The sequence below is a fragment of the Orycteropus afer genome, unplaced genomic scaffold, assembly GCF_000298275.1.
Source record: "Orycteropus afer afer isolate SDZICR_OR568_19922 unplaced genomic scaffold, OryAfe1.0 scaffold00089, whole genome shotgun sequence".
NCBI classification, from domain to species: domain Eukaryota; kingdom Metazoa; phylum Chordata; class Mammalia; order Tubulidentata; family Orycteropodidae; genus Orycteropus; species Orycteropus afer.
This window is the reverse complement of record NW_006921676.1, coordinates 2,580,874-2,607,399: the sequence shown is the minus strand read 5'-3', so window position 1 is coordinate 2,607,399 and position 26,526 is coordinate 2,580,874. Positions and strand designations below refer to the sequence as shown.

General features: G+C 44.0%; 1 protein-coding gene across 1 annotated transcript in view; it reads right to left on the bottom strand.

Annotated features, from left to right (window-relative positions):
* Positions 1-9,455: 9,455 nt before the first annotated feature.
* SH3RF3 (SH3 domain containing ring finger 3) overlaps positions 9,456-26,526 on the bottom strand; it is a 643,685-nt gene continuing 626,614 nt past the window's right edge. The window contains exon 10 of the mRNA XM_007942370.1: positions 9,456-9,624. Coding sequence (XP_007940561.1) covers positions 9,456-9,624 — 169 coding nt within the window. The remainder of the gene's footprint in view (positions 9,625-26,526) is intronic.

The window sequence follows — 26,526 nt, the reverse complement described above, 5'->3', positions numbered from 1 at the left end:
ATCATGATAAATAGAGAAAAGATTGAGGTTGTCAAAGAATTCACATTACTTGGTTCTGTAATCAAGCCAATGGAAGCAGCAGTCAGGACATTAGATGATGTGTAGCCCTGGGCAGGTCGGCTGTGAAGGAACTCTTTCAAGTGCTGAGGAACAAGGATGTCTCCTTGAGGACTAAGGTGCGCCTGACACAGGCCATGATATTTCCACTCGCCTCATATACATGTGAGAGTTGGACAATGAATAAGGAAGATGAAAGGAGAGTTGATGCTTTTGAGTTGTGGTGCTGGTGAAGAATGCTGAAGGTACCATGGACTGCCAAAGGAACTAACAGATCTGTGCTGGAGGAAGTGCACCTGAAATGCTCCTTGGAAGCAACGATGGTCAGACTTCATCTCACATACTCTGGTCATGTAGTCAGAGGGGACCATTCCCTGGAGAAGGATGTCATGCTTGGTAAGGTGGAGGGTCAATGAAAGAGGGGGAAGGCCTTCGACGAGATGGATTGACAGGGTGGCTGCCACAATGGGTTCAAGTACAGCAAGGATCATGGAGCTGGCGTGGGATCGGGAGGTGTTCTGTTCTGCTGTGCATGGGGTCTCTATGAGTAGGAAATGACTTGATGGCACCTAACAACAACAACAACAATAGGACCAACAATGATTGACTGACCTGGGCCCACCCACCAGTTTAGAGGACCTTGCAGCATCATCAGCCACTGCAGGTCTAGTACTGAAGATCCCTCCTGGAGGGACAGAGGAAGAAAGGGCTTTGACCTGGGGCCTCCTGGCCTCCTGCCGGAGCATCAGAATTCCAGCATTGAGAGTGCCACCTACTTCTTGGGAGGTTCCAGCACAGACAGCATCCCTCAGGTAGGGTCATCTAGCCTAAATTCATCTCTGAGATGCTAGAGCCTGATACAGAGGAACTTTAGGAAGCGTGCGTTGAATGAGTGGCTAGAAGTGGGAGGGATGGAGAGGTGCACAAATAGAGTAAATATCCTGAAATGATCGTGATAGAATGGGTTGTTGTTGTTGTGTGCCATCGAGTTGGACCCAACTCGTAGTGATCCCTTCTTGGGTTTCTGAGGCAGTATCACTATGGAAGTAGATTATCCAACCTTCCCTCCAAGGAGTGGCTGGTGGGTTTGAACCACCAGCCTTCTGGTTAGCAGTCAAGTGCCTTAGGCCCTACGTTACCAGAGCTTCCAATAGAATGGGGTAGCATCCTTGAATTTCTCCCAACAGAGACGTGTTCATCCATTTCCCAGTAGTATCAGCCCAAAAGTAAGTTCCTTGCCTCTTGCTAACATTGTCTATTCTTTCCATGAATTTTCAGGCAAGAAACAGCTCAGAGACATGTCCTTCTGTGGGCTGAACCCTTCAGACATGTGTTTCCAAAGTCCTTTCTGCTCAAGCAGGAACAGTGCCCTTCATGTTTGTAAGTACTTGTTCAATATCAGGTTTGCAACACAGGCAGGTATGTCCTGTTCTACCCCATCTCTAGGGTCGAACTCAGTGCCTGGCATAGTGCGAGTGGTCTATAAATGTCTATTCAATGAGGAACAAATGTATGAATACTGGACCCATCATTGGACTGTGAATTCTTCATTTCACCCCATGACACTCTTTTGCCTTATTGAGGATTTTACTGGCCTCGTTTTAGGACATCAATAAACATGACCTTTCCCAAACTAGGAATTCTTTTTCTACGTTCAAAAATTGTGTCCAAATCTGCCTATATTTCCTGTAGGACTTTTTTAGATCCAGTGTTTGTACCTCATTTTCATAATTATGGCACAACAAAATTCTAATGATCCATCCTCTCAGAAAGAAACACTGGTGTGGGTGTTTCTGCTGGTGGTATCTTGGAGAAAGGAGACCCAAGGGAGAGAGCTGGTTTTTTCCTGCCCAGTAACAATTTCCTTTTCTTGTTAACAACACTTTGGGGATACTCTCTCATCTCTGCTCCCAATTCATGTATTATGAGTGGGACTGATATGTTCATACCCAACTCAGCAGTGGGCCTTTATCTCAGGCATGATCAATCAGCATATATTTGTTCTCTGTCCACAAGGACTGAGTCAGGAGAGTGGCATATGGCCAAATTGAACCAATGAAAATCAACTCTGGGATTTTTGCTGAAAATATGGAGAAAGAGAAGTTCTCTCTCCATAAGGATAGCTAAGGTGTGGGGATATCATTCTAAATCTGCTGGTGACCATATTGCTGTGATGTGGTGAGTTTGCTGAGAAAGGAGCCAACATGGAGGACAGTAAAGCAAACAGATGGAGAGAGTCAAACCCAAGAATATTATATGATCCCCTGCATCTAGCTGTGCCTGAGGGAATTTATACCTAAACTAGTGTTTGTTAACGGAGACTATTATATTTGCATTGTGGGCAAGACATTGTTTACTATATAGTACTATCCTACACATTCCAAGATGTTCAACATCTCTAATTCTTACCAACAGAATGCTGGTAGTGTCCCCTAGTCATTATGATAACCAAAACCACACACATCATTTTCAAATGTTCCAGTTGACTGTCCTTGGATTTTCAACTACTTGAGTCAAAGCATCCCTATTTTACTTATTCTGGTTGGTTTTCTGACATTTTCAAATGCAAGGGTCCTGACTAATGACAACCTACCACAACCTTCCTGGGCATCTGGAATTTTATCCTCATCAGGCCGGTTGATCTCATGGGTAGCACATCAGAGCACCGGGCTTTAACTCAAAGAGAAGTCAATGAACTGAAGCAATAATGTGGCAAACAAGAGAGTATTTAACAAAGACAAATGAAAAATTGCCCAGTTCTGATTCTGGAAAACAGAGAGAAGAGATAGAGGAGACCAGCATCAGCATGGTGGGAGAAGCCTCGGGCATTGAGGGGAGAACAGCTAAACCTGAATCAGGGCACCCACAGCTCACAGGACTAAGATGTGCTTCTTCCTTAGTGAGTAGAGTGTGAATCACTTGGAAGGGTAACATTAAATAGAAAACAGAAGAGAATTCCCACATATTCAAATCAATAAACATCCTAACAAGATCCATAGAAATGGTGACTGGATCATGTGAGGAAAGGCCAAGGGGGCTGGAACTAGTGTGGGAAGGGAAAGATCCAAGGTGATTCGGTTGGTTTCTGGGATCAGATAAAGGCTTTTATGAGGTGTGTGTGTGGGGAGTGCTGTGCAGTTGTTCTACCTCTACTTTTAGGGTCTGAGCAAGAAGAGAGAAAATTATTTTTGAGAGAGTTCAGCATAGGAAGAAACTTTAAAGATTATCTAGTCCTTCCTTCCCTCTTCAATTCATCCTCTTATATAGATGCCAGGTTGTTCTCCCTTCAGTATATCTCAGAACATGCCACTTCCCAGTTAATAACTATCAATGGCCCCCACTTGTCTATGGAACTGAACTCAGACTGTTCCCGCTGGCATTCAAGGCCTACGCTGTCCAGACCAGCCTCAGCACTCACTGTTCTTTTATACCAAACTTTTCTGTGGTGTAGTGGTTAAACACCAAGCTGTAAACCTAGATTACTGCAACTGAACCACAGCTGTACCACTTACTCATAGGTAGCCTTACACCCGTTATTTGACCTTGTGGTACCTCAGTTTCCCCATTGATAAAAAGAAGATGATAACGGTACTTGCATCATAAGATTGTTACTGATTACAACAGAGTGTTAACTGTTACAATCATTATTTTTAGTTTATATTTCTGCTGCATGCAAGAAATTATCAGACACTTGAACTCAGATCAGAAGTCCTGCTCTGTTACTTTCTAGTCATTTAATTCAGAGCCAGTTAAAATTTGCAGTCTAAAATTTTCAATCTGTAATATACCAAAAACAAAACAAAAAACCCAAACTCACTGCCATCGAGTTGTTTCTGACTCATAGCAACACCTCTTTGGGTTTCTGAAGTGGTATCTCTATGGAAGTAGATTGCCCAATCTTCTTTCTGAGGAGTGGCTGGTGGGTTTTAATCCCCAACCTTCTGGTTAGCAGTCAAATGCCTTAGACACTATGCAACCAGAGCTCCCAAAATATAGGAATGATAATAACCATACCTGAAAAGGATGCTCTAAAGATTAAATAATAAATGTGAAAGGAGTATGTAACTAAAAGATTATAAATAATCTTCTAATCTCTCTATTTGAAATGCCCTCCAATCTCTAGCCTGCTCCCTATTCCTCTAAAAAGCACAGCTTAAGCACCATGTTGATGTCAAGTGAGCATGATTTTCTCTTCTGTGAACCCCCACAAGACTCTGGTTAAGTGGCTCCCCTGAGATTAATCTTGTAACACAGTCAACTGAGTGTGCTCTTAGCAGTGACTGGTGGCTTTCACTCATCTGTTTACCCTCATGCACCCAGTGTGGCTTTTTATGAAGAAATTTTCAAGTGAAGGGTTGGGCTATGGAACCTTTCACCTGAAGTCTAAATGGTCCCCTGACTCAGACATTCTACCTTGTCAGTGTTCACTAGAGGCACAGATACTGACTTCTGGTCACAAAATTCACAGGAACTAAGGCTTTAACCAGTGGCCCAGTTCATTCACGGATGATGAAGATGTCTCTGCTAGGCAGCCTGAACAGTTGAACTACCCTTACTAGCATAATTTTTCCCTAAGAAAAGGCAAATTAATTGTATTTGCTTAGTAAGCACAGCTTCAGAACAAGGGAAGTGGGTTAGGTGATTTGAATGTAAAATGGCACCAGGCCCCGAAGGGTTGCCGAGTCAATCTCTATAATCAAGATATAGATCTGCCCAGCAGACTTGCTGTGTTGGCCTGTCAGGGCACCCTTTCCTAACCTTGGGATGGACACTGTCTACATTTCATTGGGGTCTTCTTTTCCCATGTTCTCATGATTGATATATTATCTCTAGAGAGGGGTATATATTTAGCACATATTGGAGTTGGAAGGGTAGAATTGGAGTTAGATAAGCAGACTTGAGTTTGAGTCATGATATCACATTGAGCTGTGTCACATATGACCTTGGACAATTTATTTAACCTCTGCTAACCTTGATTGATCATCTAGCCAATAAGAAAAATGAGTACCTTCCATGCGGGCTTGTTGTGAGGGTTAAAAAAGTATGTGACATGTTTTCCTTACTATAGTGCTGAGCACCTCATTGTTTTTCTCACATACTAGCCATATTTTGTTGTTTAATTTTATACAAGTTTATTTGATTTTTACAGAGCAGTAAAATGGCTCTTTTCTAAACTTCCTACTTATTTATTTTTTTTAAAGGCAAAGAATATAAGCATGCTTCTTGACTATGAGGACAATGAAAGGCTATTTCAGGAAATATGTGCTGTTTCTTTAAGTCAGGCAAGTGTCAGACTGTCCTAGGTGATTTGGGATAGACCTACTTTTATGGAGGATGGCATCCTTCCTGAGGACCCTCTTATTGGTGGGGCTCCATGCACCCTCCATCTATGTTTCAGAGTACAAATTTCCCATGGCTCCAATACCCCAAGAGCCAGAGAGACAGGGTAGTTTTGAAGAGGGGCAATACCATGAATATGCTCATCTTGGAGATCAATACTGGCACTCTTGGTTTACCGCACATAGGGACTTGTTATGAAATATTTTTCCCAGACAAATGATACCCTGTAGGAGTTAGAGATCCTTAGAGCCTGGGCCAGCCTCTCATTTCTGACTCCATTCTCCCAGGTCCAGCAAGAGGATCTTCCCTATGCACTCAAAATGGCCATAGGATGCCACTTGCTGCCTGGCCCCCCAAGACCTTCTGGACAGCTTACCTGGCCCAACAGAAATACGGGGAAACCCACTGAGGCAGAAGGTATTTAAGCACATCTCCAATCCCACTCATGGAGTTGGCCAACATGAATGAGTGTGTTGCCTGCCCCACTTCAGGGCCTTTTTGATTGCTGTTCCTGCTCAGGGCCAGGGCCTTTCTCCTTGGTCCCTCACAGCCTCTGCTCCCCCAACTCCACTGCTTCTACATTCAAGAGAAAAAAATTCTTTGACATGAGATCTCTCCACATTCATTTTTATTTAAAGACTCAGAAACACAGACATCATAGTTTTGTCATCACTGTCAATTCTTCCAAAATCACAAGCTGACATTTGTGTCTGACAAAAACAATTTGTGTGTGTGTGAACTGTGCAAAGTACAAAGATTCTCAGTCAGTCAGCTGAGCTTGGGGCAAACAAGACTAGGATTAACATGACGAGGTGGCCAAGAGAATACCTTTTGCCTTGGGAAGCGTTCACACCATCTCCCCTTCTTCCCTTCATTCCCTTAACTCAACTCATGCCATCTAAGAGCACCCAGCCCTCTGCTGGCCTGGGCTGTTTTCTGTAACCTTGGATTCCATGGACTCCACTCACTAGTGGCTGTAGATGTTGTACTGTGCTCTCAAAGCCAAGTGCCTTGGCCACCAAGATGCTACTCCACAACTAACATGTATAAATTGTTGGGCCAGGTTGGAACACAAGGGTTTCAAGCAAGGTATTGGTTTCATCTTAATAGCCAAACAGATCTTCAGGGTAAAATGGTATAAAGAAAAAGACGAATTCTGTTCCTACTCTTCTCTGTGGGTTAAATCTTCATGAAGGTTGGTAGTTTGAGTGTGTTTTCAAATATTCACCAGGAAGCAGGTGGGCTAGTTGTGTATCTCTCCTGCTTTCTGGCAGCTGGATGTTGGCTCCCAGGGAGCCCTGTAAGAGAGGATGGCCCTAGCACTGGCTGGGGTAGGGTGCCAAGGCATTGTGCTGCTGGGGTTTCCTTCTCCCTCCCCAGGCTGTAACAGTGTCTGCCATGAGAGAGGCCAGGTGATGTCTTTCAAAGACATATGGCTACTTGACCCACCTCTCAACTAGAAAGGGTGTGGGGTGTTGAGGCTTCTATGGTCTGTTGCTTCTCCCTGCAGTGATTAGGTTTTTGACCATGTTTCCTAGTAAGGACTGTTAAGTGATTGGCTGCTAACTGAAAGGTTAGTGATTTGAACCCACACAGTGCCTCTATGGGACAAAGGCCTGGTGATTTGATCCTGTAAAGAGTACGGCCTAGGGAACTCTATGAAGCACTTCGATTCTGTCACATGGGGCCATTATGAGTTGAAAATCGACTTGATACACCTAACACCACCACCACCACTACCATGTGGGCAGTGGCTGGGAGAGAAATTTGAGTTCAAATTAGTCTGTTCTGTTACTTGGTTGCTGCCCTAGTTATTTTTTAAAATAAGATTTTCCTTATTATCTGGTAATATGAGTTAATTCTAGTTTTATTGGAGAACAAGTGGATCAATCATTGTGCTAATTTATGCTCATTCTTGGTGACACTATGATTTTAAACACGCACATGATTTTTGTGTGTTAGGCAACTAATTTGGCAACTGATGGTGAATAGATACTTTGGTTTTGATGAACTCAGCACACATGGCTCCCTATGTTTAACCCAAAAATTTTTTTCTTTGTTTCAGAACAAATTTCTTAAATCTATTTTCATCTGGAATGAGAAAAAAAAACAAAAAAACCTTTCTCTAAGCATGATCTTTTGAGTATGGTAGCCACCTGCAGCAACAAATAGCCAAGTCACATCTCAAAATAGGAACTCGAAAATAAGCACTCCGTCTTTCAAAAAACCTCATGGCAGGTGAGAGACTAGAATATGGTGCATCCTTGAAAACCAGAGAGACCCTATGTCACCAAAGGCTAATTTATTCAGCTTAATTTAAGTCTGAGCGGTTTTTGTAAAAATATATGTGGAGAGAGGGGTTACAAATTGTGACTTTGAACTGATTAAAATGTATTCCTTAGGTGTGAATCTCTTGAGAATAAAACTGTCTGTGAAAGGGCTCCTCCACTAGTCAGTTTTTGTGAGACGAGAACCGCTTTACTAATGAGGAAGTTTCTTTCAACCTCAGTTAGTTGAAGAGCTCACAATCAAAGCTGCCCTTTCCTCTTCTCTCCCCTTCCCCAGCTCCCCTTGGAGTCCAACCATTAAACTTGATCCTCTAAGTCTGCACTGATGCATACATAGAATCTCCTTGCTTCTCTTTATTCTACCTTTAAGTCTCTAACAGATGAAGGTTTGCATTGCCTGTTGTGGAAGCATTCATTCATTAAAAAAAAAAAGAAGAAGAAGAAGAAGAAAACTTCATAAGGTGGTGAATCTGAACTGTGGTAAAAACTGTACATTTGTATAGCAAGAAATTATATTTTGATAATGCTAATTGCAGTCATTCTCTCTGAAGGCAAATTCTGCCTTCCTGGGCTGGGGTGGACCTGCAGTGTTCTCCTTACTGCCACATAAAAGGCAATTACAATGACCCTTCCTAGAAATGTTTCCAATGCTTGAATAATAATGATCACCGTCTAGACGGAGCATGGGGTTTTGGTAATGGTTTAAAGAAATTGGCTTTTTCCAAACTCTCAACCCCTCCCCTGCCCCAAATGGATTCTCTCTTACCCCATGGAGCTCTAGCCAATGTTTTGATGTTGAGGACATGGGCTTTGCAGCTTTCTCCAAAATTCATACAGTAAATATAAAAATTCTGCCTGTTTGATGTCGCCTCATTTTTTCTTTCAAGCTCAACCAAGTACTAGTTTTACAAAAAGGCAGCACCAGATGTATGAAAAAATAGGCAATGTATGACCTATTAGAAATATATAAAATCTAATAGCTTTACATTAAAAAGATATGTTGTAAGAAAGAAGTGATGGAAAGGAACAGTGATGGTGAAACTAAAAATTGTTGCTTATAATATTGGCAGGAGACAAAGCCAAGCAGGACTGTGTCCCCTATTCCCAATAAAAGCTGTGTGGTTGGCTTTGTGAGGGACTCCCCGGGGCCCATCAATCAGCACCCTTCTGGCAATAGCACCTCTCATTCATGAACACCCTCGCTGAGTGGACAGGCAGCAGGTTATTGAGGTATATAGAGAGGGTGACATAACAAATTGGACTTCCCGCTTGAATCCCAGGTCAGGTCTGTAACTACATTCTCTTCATCCCAATATTACCCTCCCAGGCCCAGACCAGAGGTGTCTATACTCCCAGAAGCCCTCCTGCAACTTTCAACTCCATCTTGCATAGGCAGCAAATAAGAACACTGCAGCTCGGCAATAAGTTACAGCAATAAATCAACTCTCATCATCATCTTCTTCTTTTAAAAAGAGATTTTCTTTACAATTTACACAGAGGGAGTTGGCGTTTCATTGAAGAACCACCCCAAAGTATGTGTGCTCTCAGTTGGGGATTGCAGGTGGAAGGCACTACCTCGACAACCAGCCCCCTGGCAGCCCACCCTGGTCAAGCGCAACCCCCGGTTACAGGAACATGTGTCCATCCACCCACATGGCCTCTCAAGGGAACTGTAACCCTCAGAGGGCCCTTTCGTCCCTCTCCTGTGCCACGGAGCTCCTGGGGAGTCTTCATCCTTGGGGAACGGGGGTGTTTGGAGAGTGCAGGTCCTCAGAAGCTCTCCACGAAGCTGCCAGGGAAGAGGCCGGTGCGGCCATTCCTCTGCAGGGTCCCCTTGTACCAGCCATCCTCACGCTTCTTGTGCACAAAGACAATGTCACCTTCCTTCAGCTCAATCTCTGCTTCACTCTGAGGTGGGTATGAGACCACCACGCGGTACCTGGGGGAGAAAGCAGAAACCACAGTAGGTGAGCCTGAGACCTCAGAACAGTTGTTGCATCCCTCAAGGGTTAGCGTTGTTAGGTGGTGGAAAAATGGCTCAGAGCCTGCTCCCTTTCTGTCTGTCTTGTCTTTCCCTTTTTCTCCCTTTCCAAACAAACAAACAAGCAAAACAAACTCACTGCCATTCTGACTCATAGCGACCCCCACTGGGTTTCCGAGGCTGTAAATCTTTATGGAAGTAGATCACCCCATCTTCCTTCCGCAAAGTAGCTGGTGGGTTTGAACTGCTGACTTTCTGGTTAGCAGCCAAATGCCTTATCCACTACACCACCATAGCTCCTTCTTACTGTATGTAAATAAGGCGCTCTGGTAGTATAGTGGATAAGGCATTTGGCTGCTAACCAAAAAGGTCAGTGGTTCAAATCCAGCTGCTCTATGGAAGAAAGATGAGGCAATCTGCTTCTATAAAGATTTACAGCCTTGGAAACCTGATGGGAATCACTACGAGTCAGAATAGACTTGATGGCAGTGTGTTTGGTTTTGGTTTCAGTGTATGTAAATTTTCGTAATTTGGACCTACTTTTCCCACTTTAAGGATTTTTATTTTAATGGTTTCCCTCTTTTAAATTTCCCTCTCTTGTTTGCCCCCACATTTCACTCTCTCACTCTTCAGAGTCATTTTAGACACTCACCTACCCAGCAGGAATGTTCTCTGCCTAGTGCTCATCTTCTTGATTAAGGCCTCCCTCTCCCACCCTTCAGGAGCTCTGGTGGCCTAGTGCCTAAGGCATTTGACTGCTAATCAGAAGGCTGGTGGTTCACACCCACCAGCTACTCCTTGGAAGAAAGGTTGGGCAATCTACTTCCATAGTGATACTACCTCGGAAACCCAAGGAGGGGTCGCTATGAGTCAGATCCGACTTGACAGCAGTGAGTTTGGCTTTGGTTTTCTCCCATCCTTCAGCCCACCTAACACAGCCTCCATTTCAGATGTCAGCCATTTGTTCTGACTTCCAGCTCTGACCTTCCTATCCCCAGACTGTGGTCCCTCTAGGAGTGAGGAGGCCCTTTTAATCCTCAGGAAGATAGTTGAGGGAAGGACAATGGACGAGGGGTCAGGACACTTGACTGTCCTCAGTTATGTCATGTCCTGAGAGAGTAGCTGTGACCTCTCGGGTGTTGGTTTCTTAGTCTACTGTGCTGCCTATCTCTCAAGCTAGCTGGATGCCCATGTGATGTATGAAGGTGCTTTGAAATTTTATTTTTTGTAAGATGGTGATCATTTTGTAACTGTGCTCCTAAAATTACAAAGTACTTCAGCATTACCACCTGAATTGGCCTAAGACCACATCATAAATAAGGTTGAGTTTTTCACACATTTCATTCACAAGTTTTCCTGCTCCCATTCCCACAACTCCAAGCCCTCTATAACGTCCCTAGTTTCAGACCAACATTTACATAAAAATCTGACCAAGAGAAATACAAGCATAAAGATGGTCCTCTTTGCCACAGCCTTCCCTATGGGCAACTTCAGGGGCTGTTACCAGCACTGAGCTCTAAATGCAGGACCTCCAGCAGGATGCTAGGGAGCTCTCCTTGTAGCTCCCAGGATTTGAGATGTGGGTCAGCCCTTGCTGGCTGGCACCTTGCCAAGCACCCAGAGTGTCCCAGTCAGTACAGAGGCTGCTTGACCAGCACTTAGCAATGGTGGTAGCCAAGAATGAAATGCTGATGGATGTGCACCAGCAGTGTACCTGCCAGCCTGTGTACTCGAACCACATACTCTGCCCCCTGTCAACGCCGATCCTGCAGGCCTCAGGCAAGAGGGCATGAAGGTGAGGGAGGACAAAGTTCTCCCTGGGACTCAGCCTTCTTTTAGAACATCACCCTAAGGGATGAATGAAAGTCTATGGGTGGTGCAAATAGTTTGCACTTGACTACCAGCCTAAAGGCTGGCGGCTCAAACCCACCCAGCAGTGCTGCAGAACAGTCTGGTGATATATTTCTGTAAAGATCACAGCCAAGAAAACCTTATGAAGCACGGTCCTACTCTGTAACACATGGCATAGCCATGAGGCAGAATCGACTCCATGGCAATGAGTTCTTCTTTTCTTTTCTTTTAAAAGGGGCACACCAGTGAGTACTCTTGTGCCCCTCATCACTCACTATCAGCCCCTGACAGGAAATACCCCCTCACCCCCCCCTTCCCCACTTCAGCCTGCCTCCTTGCCTCATTCTGGTCCTCTGGGGAACCTGTAGGGGCATTTTGGCCCCAACATCAGATTGGCCCCTGAACCCTCAGTCCTAATGGCAATGACTGCCTGTATTTCTAGACAATTGTGTACGAATAGCTTAGTGGAGCCTGCCCACTTACGTCTCAGCACAGTGTGTTGGGAATCTCCAGTACAAAGTCTAAGTCATAAGTGTGTATGGATTTTGTATCAAGCAGGGCAGGTGATGGGGTGTTATTAATTGATTGGTAGCTGTCCTCAGTCCCTGAAAATCTCCAGCTGAAAGTCACTGAAGAAACCCCTCTTGCGACAGACACATTCTGCTGAGGAAGTGCTGAAGTGGGGTCAGCCAGCCCAGAGCCCAGCACAGTGCAGATGAGCACGGGCTGCTCGCTGGATTGTGCCAACGAGCTCTGGGTGCTGCACTGGGGCTGCCTAGGAAAGAGTCTCCTAAATGAGTTTCCCAAAATAAGCATTTGCCCAGATCTCTATCGACCCGCCTTCCCCAGGTGGTCTCATCCAGCCTCATGGTTTTAAATACCATCCACATTGATGACTGCCAAATTTGTATCCGCAGCCCAGAGCCCTCCTGTGTTATGACAGTTGCCTCCTAACAGGAACCCCGGCTTTTACTATTGCTCCACCTCCGTCTCTTCTCAAGTCAGCAGCCAGAACCAAACCCAAACCCAAACTCACTGCCACTGAGTCAGACTCGACTCATAGCGACCCCTCCTTGGGTTTCTGAGGCAGTATCACTATGGAAGTAGATTGCCCAACCTTCCTGCTGAGGAGCGCCTGGTGGGTTTAAACTGCCAGCCTTCTGGTTAACAGTCAAGTGCCTTAGGCACTACACCACTAGAGCTCCCCAGCAGCCAGAGGGATTCTTTGAAAACAAGTCAGGTCATGTCCTTCTTTTGCTTAAAACTCTCCAGTGCTTTCCCTGTCTCTCGCAGAGCAAAAACCAAAGTCGAGAACTGGCTTCTGAGGTCCCCCTGGCCTCTCCTGTCACCTCTCCTGCTTTGGTCGTCCTGCCCACTCTAGCCCACGGGCTCCTTGCTGTGCCTTGGGCACCCTAGGTTGCCAATTCCCTCAACTTAGCAGCCAGCTCCAACGTCCATGCCCTTCCCTGCTTCTCTCTGGGGACCATCATCCAGCACACTATGTAATTTTCCTATCATCTTATTTATTGTCTGTCTCCTCATACTGGAATGCAAGCAACATAATAGTAGGCATTGCTGTATGCCTTGCTTATTGCATATCTTCAGTGTTTAGAACAGTGCCTGGCATACAGTAGTTGCTCAGTAAATAGTTGTTGGGCCACTTCAGTGTTGAATAAATGAAAGAGGGAAGGCTGGAGGCCTTTAAGTGGAACTGTGAAGGAGGGAGCCATAGGACAGAGGTAGCAGCAGCTAAGTGAGTGCCAGACCAGGGCCAGAAGCTTCTGCTGGGGGGCGGGGCGTGGTAGGGGATGAGGAAGGGTCCTGAGGTTTGGCAGCAGTTCAGCCAGATCTGCAGCTTCACCATTACTCTCTTAATAAATAGCTCTTCCTCCTGGTCCAGCTGCCCTGGCTGGTCTTGTGTCACTGATGTACCCAGTCCACAACAGTTCATCAATCATCTTGCTTCTTGGCTAATAAATCTGGCTGTCACCCCCCTCCTGCGGGCAAAGGCAAATAATAGGAGTTGAAATGTGTGTGGCAGGCTGAGCAGCAGAGAGCAGTTCATCATACTGTCATCTGTCCTGCAGCTCCCTGCGCTTAGGGGATGAGGTCACAAGGGCACAGGTAGGTGGAGGACGAAGGCTGCCAGCTGAGAGGCCTGCACTGAGGCTCATCAGGGCACCCAGGAAACACCCTGGCTCCCAGGACTGCAGGTGACAGGCTTCTATATGTGAGGACTGCCAGACACACAGGGGCTCTGGGTCCTCTTTTCATTCATTGATTCAGGTACTCCTGCATACCTTCAGGTAGGGGGATATCTGAATCTCTTCCATTATAGAGATTTATTTATTGTCTTGGTGGCACAAATAGTGGAGTGCTCAGCTGCTAACTGAAAGGTAGGTGGTTTGAACCTACCAGCAGCTCTGTGGGAGAAAGACCTGGTCATCTGCTTCCTTAAACATTACAGCCTAGAAAATGCTAGGGGGCAGTTCCACTCTGTTCCATGGGGCTCCCAAGAGTCAAAATCAATTCCATGGCACCGTACAACAAGTCTCCACTTGGATCTTCCCAATTCTCCCTTTGCTCTATGGGTTCCTCCTATCTTTCCTCCTCTTTTCCACCTTCTTCTGAAGATAGCCGAAGAAATCCTTTGGTGAAGTCTAGGTTTCCTGAGAATTTGCAACTGTGGTGACAGCAGACCTCAGAGGCTCATTCCCTGATAGTCACAGCCTAGACTAGACCATGATGCCAACAAGGAAGAAACACCCTGCTCTTGTCCTCCTCCCTTTGCCTGGCTGTTCTTTAGCTGAGGTGCCGGACTTCTGGCTGAAGAAAGGTGGGAAATTCCTTTCTCCTGAGCCTTCTGCAGGCTGCTAGCCCAACTGTGAAAGGGTCCCATAGCACTGCCTCCCCACCCCAGTATGCCACAGCCACACAAATGGCCCCTGACGTAAATCATCTGGGTATCCCAGGCAGCAGCTGTTCTGTGGGGTCTTCAACTGGTTCTGTACATGGAGCCTCTGACTTCATATATTTTGGGCTTTGAGAAACCAGTGTATTATGAAACTACTTAAAATGAAAAAGATCCTAAGTCAGCACTTCTCAAAGTGTGGCCAGATTCCTGGGCTCAATTCTAAATCGACTTGACAAGACTCCTGGGGAATGGGGACAGGGGATAGGTATTTTCAACAGGTTCTGTGGGTGAGTGCTGTTTGAGAGTCAAGGTGTTAAGTGAAAACACTCTAAGGAAGAAGACTTTATATCTTCCTCAGTCTGCCCTGCTCACAGCACCTGGGGGTGCCTGTATGTCCTCACTCTCATCTGGGTTGGGACAGAGAAGCCATGATTTTGGACTAGCTGGGGTTTGTGCTAGAGATTGGAATAATCACAGACACAGAACACCTGTGCCCAGCCCTTGGAAAACTGATAGTCAATGGGCCACATAGACCCTCACTTGCTTCATGCAGCTAAGAGCAGCAGGCAATGAGGACAGTGGCTACAGATACTAACTCACTTTGTGGGTGTGGCTGCTCACACTGCAGGGTTCCTCTTCCTGACGCTAGCTCAGGCCTAGGGTCTCAAGGAAGGCCCATCAGCTCTAACTGCCTTGGAATGTCTGCAGGGTGTGACAGAGTTGGGCAGTTTCCATTGGGGACTCCAGACCCTGACAATACCGACTCCTACCACCCTGGTTTCCAGGAAATGTTGAGGAGGTGAGGAAGTAAAGTGTAACTCCTGTCTCCTCCCAGTCCAGCGTCTCTGCATACTGCTGCCTGCTGGCCATCCTCGAAGGAGGACAGATGGCTGCTGGGATGTAGCAAATGGTCTGATGAAGCCAGACAGCATGGTGCATAAACACAGCAGTTCCCTACCTGCACCATTCTGTGGAATGTGAAACTGTGTGTACGTGTCCACAAACATCAGTGCCTGTCCTACCTGTGAGACTCAGTCAGAGAGGGGCGGGGGAGGGAGGTCTCTTGCTGCTCTCCAACTCTCCTCCAAACACCTGCCTCCTTCTCTCTTTGGGGGTGGGGGGAGGCAAAGAGTGAGATTTCTCAGACTCTGAACACAAGTTTTGGCTTTTGCCTCAACTGCCAGATGCGAAACAAACAAGCAGCTTTAAAAATGTAATTTGTTAGGGGGAAAAAAAGTAATTTGGTGCTTCTGAGCAATTCAATGATTTAATGAGCCCAGATGGATGTGGGCTGAATTTATAAGCGACAAGTGTTTAACGTTTGGGTCCAGATTATTCCAAGACTCTGTTATTCTTCTGCTGCATGAAAGTAATTAATATTGCCCATTATAGACATAAAGGGCCATATGAACAGTTGAGGACTGCAGCTACTCCAGTGTCATGATCGGGGCATCATAAATCAATTGGAGACTTTGTCCTGCTGAGTATAATTAAGGCTATGTCAATTATAGTTAATTTTCAGACGTAAGGCTCAATGAGTTAAAAAGCTTAAAAAGGGAATGAATCCTAATCAGTGCATATTGTTATTAGCTTTGTATGTGAGGTTTGGAGTGTCCTGTCCTTTTCCTGTGCCATCTGCTCCCCTCTCTGACAACAGGTATCACAAGGTGGTCCTCCATGTAGTAGACTTTTAAAAGCACTAGTTTCAACATCAGCCACTCCTTGGAAGGAAGATGAGGCAATCTACTTCCATAGTGATACTGCCTCAGAAACCCAAGGAGGGATCACTATGAGATAGCATATAACAACAACAACAACAGTTTCAACATCAACTACTATTATTCAAATCTATGCACCAAACATGAAAGCTGAATATGAGAAAATTGAAGATCTTAACCAACTTCTGCAGTCTGAAATGGACTGAACATGCAATCAAGATGTGTTGATTATTGTCAGTGACTGGAATGCAAAAGTTGGAAACAAGAAGAGTTACCGGTAGTTGGAAAATATAGCCTTGGTGATAGAAATAACGCTGGAGATCACATGATAGAATTTTGCAAGACCAATGACTTAGTCATTGCAAATACCTTCTTTCAACAACATAAGTCATGCCTATACATGTGGACTTCACCAGATGGTGAATACACAAGAATCAGATTGACTACATCTGTGGCAAGAGGCAATGGAGAAGTTCAGTATCTTTGGCTAAAACAAGACCAGGAGCTGATTGTGGAAAAGACCATCAACTGCTTATATGCACATTCAAGTTGAAGTTGAAGACAATTAAAACAAGTCCACAAGAGCCAAAATATGACATTGATAATATCCTTCCTGACTTTAGAGACCATGTAAAGAATAGGTTTGATGCATTGAACACCAATGACTGAAAACCAGAGGAACTGTGGGATGACATCAGGAGCTCTGGTAGCGTAGTGCTTAAGGCACTTGACTACTAACCAGGAGGCTGGTGGTTCAAACCCACCAGTCACTCCTTGGAAGGAAGGTTGGGCAATCTACTTCCATAGTAATACCATCTGGGAAATCCAAGGAGAGGTTGCTATGAATTGGGTCTGACTTGATGGCACATAACAACAACAACAACAATCAAGAACATCATCCAAGAAGATAGCAAGAGGTAATTCAAAAGAAAAGAAAGGAAGAAAAGACCAAAATGGATGTCAGAAGAGACTCTGAAACCTGCCCTTGAGCAGAGAGTAGCTAATGCAAATGGAAGAAATGACAAGATAAAAGAGCCAAACAGATTTCAAAGAGCAGCTCGAGAAGACAAAGTCAACTATTATAATGAAATGTGCAAAGACTTGGAGTTAGAAAACCAAAAGGGAAGAAGATGCTTGACATTTCTCAAGCTTAAAGAACTGAGGAAAAAATTTAAGCCTCGAGTTGCAAAACTGAAAGATTATATGGGCAAAATATTGAATGATCCAGGAAGCATCACAAGAAGATGGAAGGAATACACAGAGTCACTGTACCAAAAACAACTGGTCAATGTTCATCCATTTCAGGAGGTAGCATATGATCAAGAACAACAGTACTGAAGGAAAAAGTCGAAGCTGCACTGAAGGAATGGGCTAAGAACAAGGCTTCAGGAATTGACAGAATATGCATTGAGATGTTTCAACAAATAGATGCCCCACTGGAGGCACTCACTCAGCTGTGCCAAGAGATTTGGAAGACAGCTACATGGCCAATTGACTGGAAGAGATCCATATATGTACCCATTCCAAAGAAAGGTGATCCCACAGAATGTGGAAATTATCAAACAATATCATTAATATCACATGCAAGTAAAATCTTACTGAAGATAATTAAAAAATGATTACAGCAGTGTGTTGACAGAGAGCTTCCAGAAATGCAAGCTGGATTCACAAGAGTATGGGGAAGAAGGAATATCATTCTGATGTCAAATGGATCTTAGCTGAAAGCAAAGAATACCAGAAAGATGTTTACTTGTGTTTTTCTGATTATGCAGAAGCATTTGATTGTGTGGATCATAACAAATTATGGATAACATTGAGAAGAATGGGAATTCCAGAACACTGAAGTGTACTCATGTGGAACCTGCACATGGACCAGAAGACTGTCATTCAAACAGAACAAGGGAATACTGCATAGTTCAAAATCAAGAAGGGAGTGCATCACCCTTTCACCATACTTATTCAACTTGTATGCTGAGCAAATAATCTGAGAAGCTGGATTATATGGAGAAGAACGTGGCATCAGGATTGGAGGAAGACTCATTAACAACCTGTGATATGCAGATGACACAACTTTCCTTGTTGAAAGTGAGGATGAGTTGAAGCACTTACTGATGAAGATTAAAGACTACAGTCTGCAGTATGGATTATACCTCAATATAAAAAAACAAAAATTGTCACAACTAGTCCAATAAACAGCTTCACAAAAAATGGAGAAAAGATTGAAGTTGTCAAGGACTTCATATTACTTGGTTCTACAATCAACACCAATGGAAGCAGCAGTCAAGACATCAGATGACGTATTGCATTGGGCAAATCTTCTGCAAAAGACCTCTTTCAAATGGTGAAGAGCAAAGATATCTCCTTGAAGACTAATGTGTGCCTAATCCAAGCCATGGTATTTCCAATCACCTCATAAGCATGTGAGAGCTGGAAAATGAATAAGGAAGACCGCAGAAGAGTTGATGTTTCTCAGTTGTGGTGTTGGAGAAGAATGCTACAAGTACCATAGTTTCTAAAATGACTAATAAATCTGTCCTGGAAGAAATGCAGCCAGAATGCCCCTTGGAAGCGAGAATGGCCAGACTTCGTCTCACCTACTTTGGTCATGTTGTCAGAATGAACCATTCTCTGGAGAAGGATGTCATGCTTGGTAAAGTGGAGGGTCAATGAAGAAGGGGAAGGCCCTCAACAAGATGGACTGACACAGTAGCTGCAATGATAGGCTCAGGTATAGCAAAGATCGTGGGACTGGCACAGGACTGGGCAGTGTTTCATTCTGCTGTACATGGGATTGCTATGAGTTGGAGACAACTTGACTGCACCTAACAACAACAGTTTCAATGTTGTTGAAGACCAATGGTCCTCTGAGTTGGAGGAATGTGGTAATTACAGAGCAGTGTCCTCCTAATATCTTGTTATTGTTAGGTGTTGTCGAGTTGCCTCCCACTAATAATGACCCCATGTACAACAGTACATAATACTTCCCAGTCCAATGCCAGCCTCACTATCCTTGCTATACCTGAGCCCAATGTTGCAACCACTGTGTCACTCCATCTCATTGAGGGCCTTCCCCTTTTTTTTTGTCAACCCTACACTTTACCAAGCATGATCTCCTTCTCCAGGGAATGGTCCCTTCTTACATGACCAAAGTAGGTGAGATAAGTTTGGCCATTCTCGCTTCCAAGAAGCATTTCACCTGCACTTCTTCCAGGACAGATTTGCTAGTTCTTTCAGCAGTCCACGGTACTCTCAGTATTCTTTGCCAACACTGCAATTGAAAAGCATCAACTCTTCTTTGGTCTTCCTTATTCGTTGTCCAGCTCTCACATGCATATGAGGCAATTGTAAATACCATGGCTTGGGTTAGGCACACCTTAGTCTTCAAGGAGATATCTTTGCTCTTCACCACTTGAAAGAGGTCTTTTGCAGCAGATTTGCCCAATGCAACACGTCGCCTGATATCTTGACTGCTGCTTCCATTGGTTGTTGACTGTGGAACTAAGTAATATGAAACCTTTGACAGTTTCAATCTTTTCTCCATTTATTGTGATGTTGCTCATTAGTCAAGTTTTGAGGATTTCCATTTTCTTCATGTTGCAAACTGTAGTCTTTGATCTTGATCAGTAAGTGCTTCAAGTCATCTTCACTTTCAGCAAGCAAGGTTGTGTCATCTGCATATCACAGATTGTTAATGAGTCTTCCTCCAATCTTGATGCCACGTTCTTCTTCATATGGTCCAGCTTCTTAGATTATTTTCTCAGTGCACAGACTGAATAAATATAGTGAAAGGTACAACCCTGATATACAACCTTCCTGATTTTAAACTATGTGTTATCCCCTTGTTCTGTTCGAACGACAGCCTTCTGGTCCATGCACAGGTTCCTCATGAGTACAATTAAGTGTTCTGGAATCCCCATTCTTTTCAATGTTATCTATAATTTGTTATGATCCACACAATTGAATGCTTTTGCATAGTCAATAAATCACAGGTAAACATCTTTCTTGTATTCTTTATTTTTAGCCAAGATCCATCTGACATCAGCAATGATATCCCTTGTTCCATGTTCTCTTCTGAATCCAGCTTGCAGTGCTGGAAGTTCTCTGTCAATATACTGCTGCAACCATTTTTGGATTATCTTCAGCAAGATTTTACTTGTGTGTGATATTAATGATACTGTTTGATAATTTCCACATTCTGTGGGACCACCTTTCTTTGGAATGGGAACAAATATGGATCTCTTCCAGTCAGTTGGCCATGTAGCTGTCTTCCAAATTTCTTGGCATACACTAGTAAGTGCCTCCAGTGCAGCAACAGTTTGTTGAAACATGTCAATGGGTATTTCGTCAATTCCTGGAGACTTGCTTTTCACCAGTTCCTTCAGTGCAGTTTTGACTTCTTCCTTCAATACCATTTATTCTTAATCATATGCCACCTTCTGAAATAGATGAACATTGACCAATTCTTTTTGGTACAGTGACTTTGTGTATTCCTTCCATATCCTTTTGATGCTTCCTACATCGTTCAGGATTTTGCCCATAGAATCTTTCAATATTGCAACTCGAGGCTTGATTTTTTTCTTCAGTTCTTTCAGCTTGAGAAGGGCTGAGCATATTCTTCCCTTTTGGTTTTCTAACTCCAATCTTTGCACATTTCATTTTAATAGTTGACTTTGTTTTCTCAAGCTGCTCTTTGAAATCTCCTGTTTTTTCTTTTATCTCGTCATTTCTTCCATTTGCTTTAGCTACTCTCCATTCAAGACCAAGTTTCAGAGTCTCTTCTGATATCCATTCTGGTCTTTTCTTCCCTTCCTGTCTTTTTTATTATTATTATTATTTATTTTTTTTATTTTAAGAGCTTGTTTTACATTCAACATAATGCATACATTTAGTTTCATTCCCCATTCGCCATGTTCAACCCTAAGCCAGTCTCCTCCCCTCCCTACCCTATAACCCTCCCCTGTGCCCCTCATATTTATGCACTCCTGTTTTGTCCTGTATTTCCTCACTTTGAATGTTGGTCCTTTGGTGTCCCATGGTCTATTGTTCTAAGGGATGTATTACCATAGAGTATGTGGGTGTGTCATCCTGGGTTGAGTGGTCTGCGTGTACATCTTGTTAACTATTGGGCTGAGAGCCCACCCCTGGGGGTTTTATTCCAGGTGCAGAATGTATTCCAGGGCCATAGTATTGGGAGTCTCACCAGATTACATCTGTAATTATGGTCATTATTGAGTTTTTGGATTTTGTTCCATGTTTTCCCTCCCACTGTATCCAGGATCTCCAGATTTGATCCTTTCCTGAGTGGTTGGCATTGGTAGCCGGGCACCATTTAGTTCTTCTGGTCTTGAGGGCCACCTCAAGAGTCCTAGGGCTGATTGCTTCTAAATGCCCCCCCCCCTTTTTTTGCATTCTTCTTCACTTCTGACACTAGGAGACCATTAGCTGCATCTTAGATGGCTGCTTGAAAGCTTTTAAGACCCCAGTTGCTACTCACCAAGGTAGGATGTAGAGCAACACTTCATGTATTTTGTTGTGCCAATCGAGTCTGGTGTCCCCCAGTACTATAGTCCTGAGGCAGTAGATCTATTGGATCTCCTTTCCTGTCTTTTTAATGACCTTTTGCTTTCTTCATGGATGATGTTCTTAGAAATTATTAAAAAACAGGCTATACCCTAAACTACAGTATCAATACACATATAAGTTTCCTGTTGCTCCTGCAACAAACTTAGTGAGGTCCCTGGATGGTACAAAGAGTTTGTGCTCGACTACTAACCTAAATGTTGGTGGTTCAAGCCCACCTAGTGGCACCATGAAAGAAAGGCCTTGAGATTTGCTTCTGTAAAGATTACAACCAAGAAAACCCTATGAAGCAGTTCTACTCTGTAATACATGGGGTCACCATGAGGTGGAATCAACTCAATGGCAACAGGTTTGCTTTTCAGGTTACTGGCATAACATAACACACATTTATTACCTTATCGTTTTCCTCTGACATGGGGCTTACTGGTTTAAAATCAGCCTCTTTTCTAGAGACTCTAGGGGAGAATCAATTTTCTTGTCTTTTCCAACTTCTAGAGGCTGCCTGCATTCCTTCTACCATCTTCAAGGGCAGCCATGGAAGGTCAGAGTCTTTCTTACACCACATCAAGCATTCTGGCCTCCTTTCCTGCCCCCTTCTTTCACTTTTAAGGACTCTTGTGATTACAGTGGGCAAATAATCTCTGATAATCTCCCTATTTTAAGGTTGACTGATTAGCGACCTTAATTCCATCTGCAACCTTAAACCCCCTTTGCCATATAACCTAACATATTCAGAGGTTTTGGGAGTTAGGATGGAACGTTTTTCGGAGGGCTTATGATTCAGCCTACCATAACACACAATGGATCAAAGCAAAAAACATGTAACTCCTCACAAAACTGAACAACTCTCAAGCAAGGAAGAGCTGAGGGTGAACTGACTGAATGTGTTACATATGGAAGGAAAGACTGTGTCAATCAAAAGAGTGGGGAAGCTTTGCCAGGCAGTGGCAGAGGAATAACAAGAATAATAATAGTTACTGTGCACTCATCATTTTCCAGGAATTAATTTAGGTATTTTACAAATACATTACCTATCAGGTAGGAGTTATTATCCCAATTATATATACGGGGTTCTTAAAGAAATTAAGAAACTTGTTTGAGGTGAAATGGCTGATAAGTGGCAAGTGTCTCTGTTCAAAGCCACTCTGTTATGTTACCAAGATATAGATTAGTCAGGAGGGAGGAGCCCAGAGGACGGGCTGGTGAGGAGCTGGCCCAGAATTAGATTTGGGGATATGGAGATATTATACTCCTTTAGCTTGATGCCATGTGGCATTCACATCCTATAGCTAAGGTCACTGGATAGTGTGAACAGTTGTGCTTGGCTACTAACCTGAAGGTTGGCAGCTTGAACCCACCCAGCAGTGCCGTGAAAGAAAGGCCTGGTGATCTGCTTCTGTAAAGATTACAGCCAAGAAAGCCCTTTGGAGCATTTCCATTTAGTAACACATGGGGTTGCCATAAGTTGGAATTGAACTGATGGCTACTTTTTTTTTTATGAGTTTTACTTTATGAAGTATTACTTCCTATGTATATGGTTCACAGGGCAAGAATGTGTTCAGATGACCCAATAGTTAAGTCCCATTGGAAGGGTTTAATAATTGGCACTCTGATTTTATATGTAAGGCTTGTGAGTTTGGTCCCTACAGATCTATTTCTGCAAGATAGACCTATGTTTAGCAAGCTGACAGGGCCAGACTCTGCTGATGGGAGTTCCCCAAGTTACGTTCTCCTGAGCGGCCTCCCTCACGGCAAGCCTCTTTGGCACTCTTCAAACTAAACTCTTAAGGGACTGCACTTAATAAAGCAGCTTGCTGTGGTCTCCACAAACTCTCAAGTGAGACATACAGATTGGGACCTGTGGGAGTCTATACATAGGAGACACCCAAGAAATGTAGGCATTAAGTGTATCCAGAACAAGTCCATCATTCCAAGGGGAAGGAGGGCTCCTTCTTAGGATTTGGTGGTGCAAACCTTGAGTTTGTATGTCTGATCCTGCCCTTCCATTGCTTTCCCCATTTGCATGATCATAAACTGGGCCTTGCATGCAGCAGGCACTCCATACACATTTGGCAAGTGAATGACTGTGCAGGGCCTCCATCAGCAGGGATTCTTGCTTCTGTGAGGTGGCAGAATTACAGCTGCTCCCCCTCCTCCAGCTTTGAAGTGAGTTTTATTCACAAGCCTCCAGGGCCATAGTCCAAGTTCTTTTTGGAGTTGTCCCAGAATTGTCTGAAGAGTAAGCATTTCCACTGTGACATCCTCAGCTCCAACCTTCCTGGGCTCCCTGGGACATTAAGTGGGCTTACAGGCTGCAAAGGTTGAGGGAGATTGAGTATTATTTTGCTCATTAAGAAGTAGCTTGGTTTAAGGCAGGTTTTTTTTTTTTTTGAAAACTCTTCTCATTAATAAGGCTCTGTGGTGTGCTTGGGGACAAAGAAGGCGCCAAGTGGCTCTGGGTAGCTTTAGGCTTTTCTGAGTACAATAACACCCTGATTAGATGGAATAGGCAGAGAATGGGAGTAATTCTCTGAATTTTCTAGTTATTCATAGACTTCCATAATTTTTTAGAAGTAGTTCTTTTATGACACTTTACTGGGGAGTCCAGAAGTCATGTCTTTGAAGATAAAGTTGAAAGATCTGAAGAGACAGAATCTCATGGGAGATATGAAAGCAGCTTTCAAACATCTAGAAATCGATCATTCTCATGAGGCAGATAACTCTATGTGACCCATGGAGGTGGCACCTGGACCCACATTCAGAAATCCAGGCAGCTGGGTGTTGGCTGCATGGAAGGAAGAAGGTTCTGATATTTAACAGCTGCCAGAAATTGGATGAACCTCCCTGGGGAAAGGAAGTGGAGGGGAGAGAGCGAGGTCTATGTGCACGTGTGCATGTGTGCATGTGTGCGTGTACATCCAGTTATTTGAGGATCCTGGGGAACTTGGCACTTAACTGTAATTAGTTATGTCATGACTGGGTCAAGAATGAAGCTGTATGTTGGACAGTGGAGCAGTAACCAACCATGGAGGATCCAGATGTGGATGCAATGATATACCAGCAGGGATGGGGCAATTTCTATACTGTTTACAAAGTGAAGATACCTACATCCCTTTCTGGGCCCCCTGAGGGTATAATAGGGTGGCTGCTGATCATGTGGTTGTTGGACTCCCCTTGGTTTGTTCAAACCCTGGCTCTGCTACCTTCTGTGTGATCTTGTGCAAGTTACTTAACCTTTCACTAATTTCAGTTTCCTTATCTATAAAGTGGCAAATATAATACTGCTGAACTCATAGGGCTCTTGGGAGGATTCAATGAGATAATACATAGAAGGTGATTTAAAAAATGCTGGGCATATAGTGAAAGCAGTTATTAAACTGTATGCAGGATATGGCTGTTCCTGGTGTTTATAGCAAGAATCCATATCACTTGTTGACTGAGCTGAATATCACTGATGCACAGAGAACTCAATAAATGTTAGCTATTTGGCATAGTGCCTAAGGCATTTGACTGCTAACCAGAAGGTTGGCGGTTCAAACTCATCAGGCGCTCTGCATTAGGAAGATGGAGCAATCTACTTCTGCAAAGATTTCCCACCTCAGCAACCCAATAAGGGTCACTATGAGTTGGAATCAACTTTATGGCAGTAAGTTTGGTGAATTTTTTATTATTATTCTACAAGTAGGTGTAAGCATAGTACATAACAATCTTGCTCTACAACCTACTTTGATGAGTAGCGACTGGGGTCTTAAAAGCTTTCAAACAGCCATCTAAGATGCAACTATTGGTCTCCTCTCATCTGAATCAAAGGAGCTCTGGTAGCATAGTGCCTAAGGCACTTGACTGCTAACCAGAAGGCTGGCAGTTCAAACCCACCAGCCACTCCTCGGAAGGAAGATGGGGCAATCTACTTCCGTAGTGATACTGCCTCGGAAACCCAAGGAGGGGTCGCTATGAGCCGGGTCTGACTCAACGGCACATAACAACAACAACAACAACAACATCTGAATCAAAGAAGAGTGAAGAAAATCAAAGGCATCTGGGAACAATGAGTCCAAGGATTAGATGGACCATGAGGACCTCAGCTTTTATGACCTTGAAACCAGAACTAGATGGTGACTGGCTACCAATGCCAACTACCTGGAAAAGGATCAAAACTGAAAATCCTGGATAGAGTGGGAGGAAAAATGTGGAACAAAATTCAAAAACACAAAAATGATCAGAATTACTGGTCGGATAAAGTCTGGTGGAACTCCCGAGACTATGGCCATGGGTTACCCTTTGGGCCTAGAAGTGGATTCACTCTCATGGATTGGCTCTCAGCCCAACAGTAGAAAGACCTACATGTAGAACACCTACCCCAGGGCGATGCACCACCTACTCTAGGGAGACGCATCCCTTACAGCAATCAGCCATGAGACACCAGAGGGGCAGCATTCACACAGAGGGAAAGCTGGACAGACAGGAGTGCATAGATAAGATGGGCACAGGGACGGGATAGTCACGGGAGGGGAGGGGAGGAGAGTCTGTTATGGTCGTGGATGGTAACTGGAGCATGAAATCAAATGTACACGAACTGTTGAATGTAAAACAAATTTGCTCTGTAAATTTGCACCCAAAGCACAATAAAATAAAAATAGAAGTTGGTGTAAATACAGACATATATTTTAACTAATTGTCTATCACAAGTCAATAACTGCTGGCCTCACTATCCTGTAGAGAGACTTGTGTCCAGTGGATCATGGCCCTGGAGTCCAATGCTATCTAACAGGCCCAGCTACAAACCAGTCAAATATC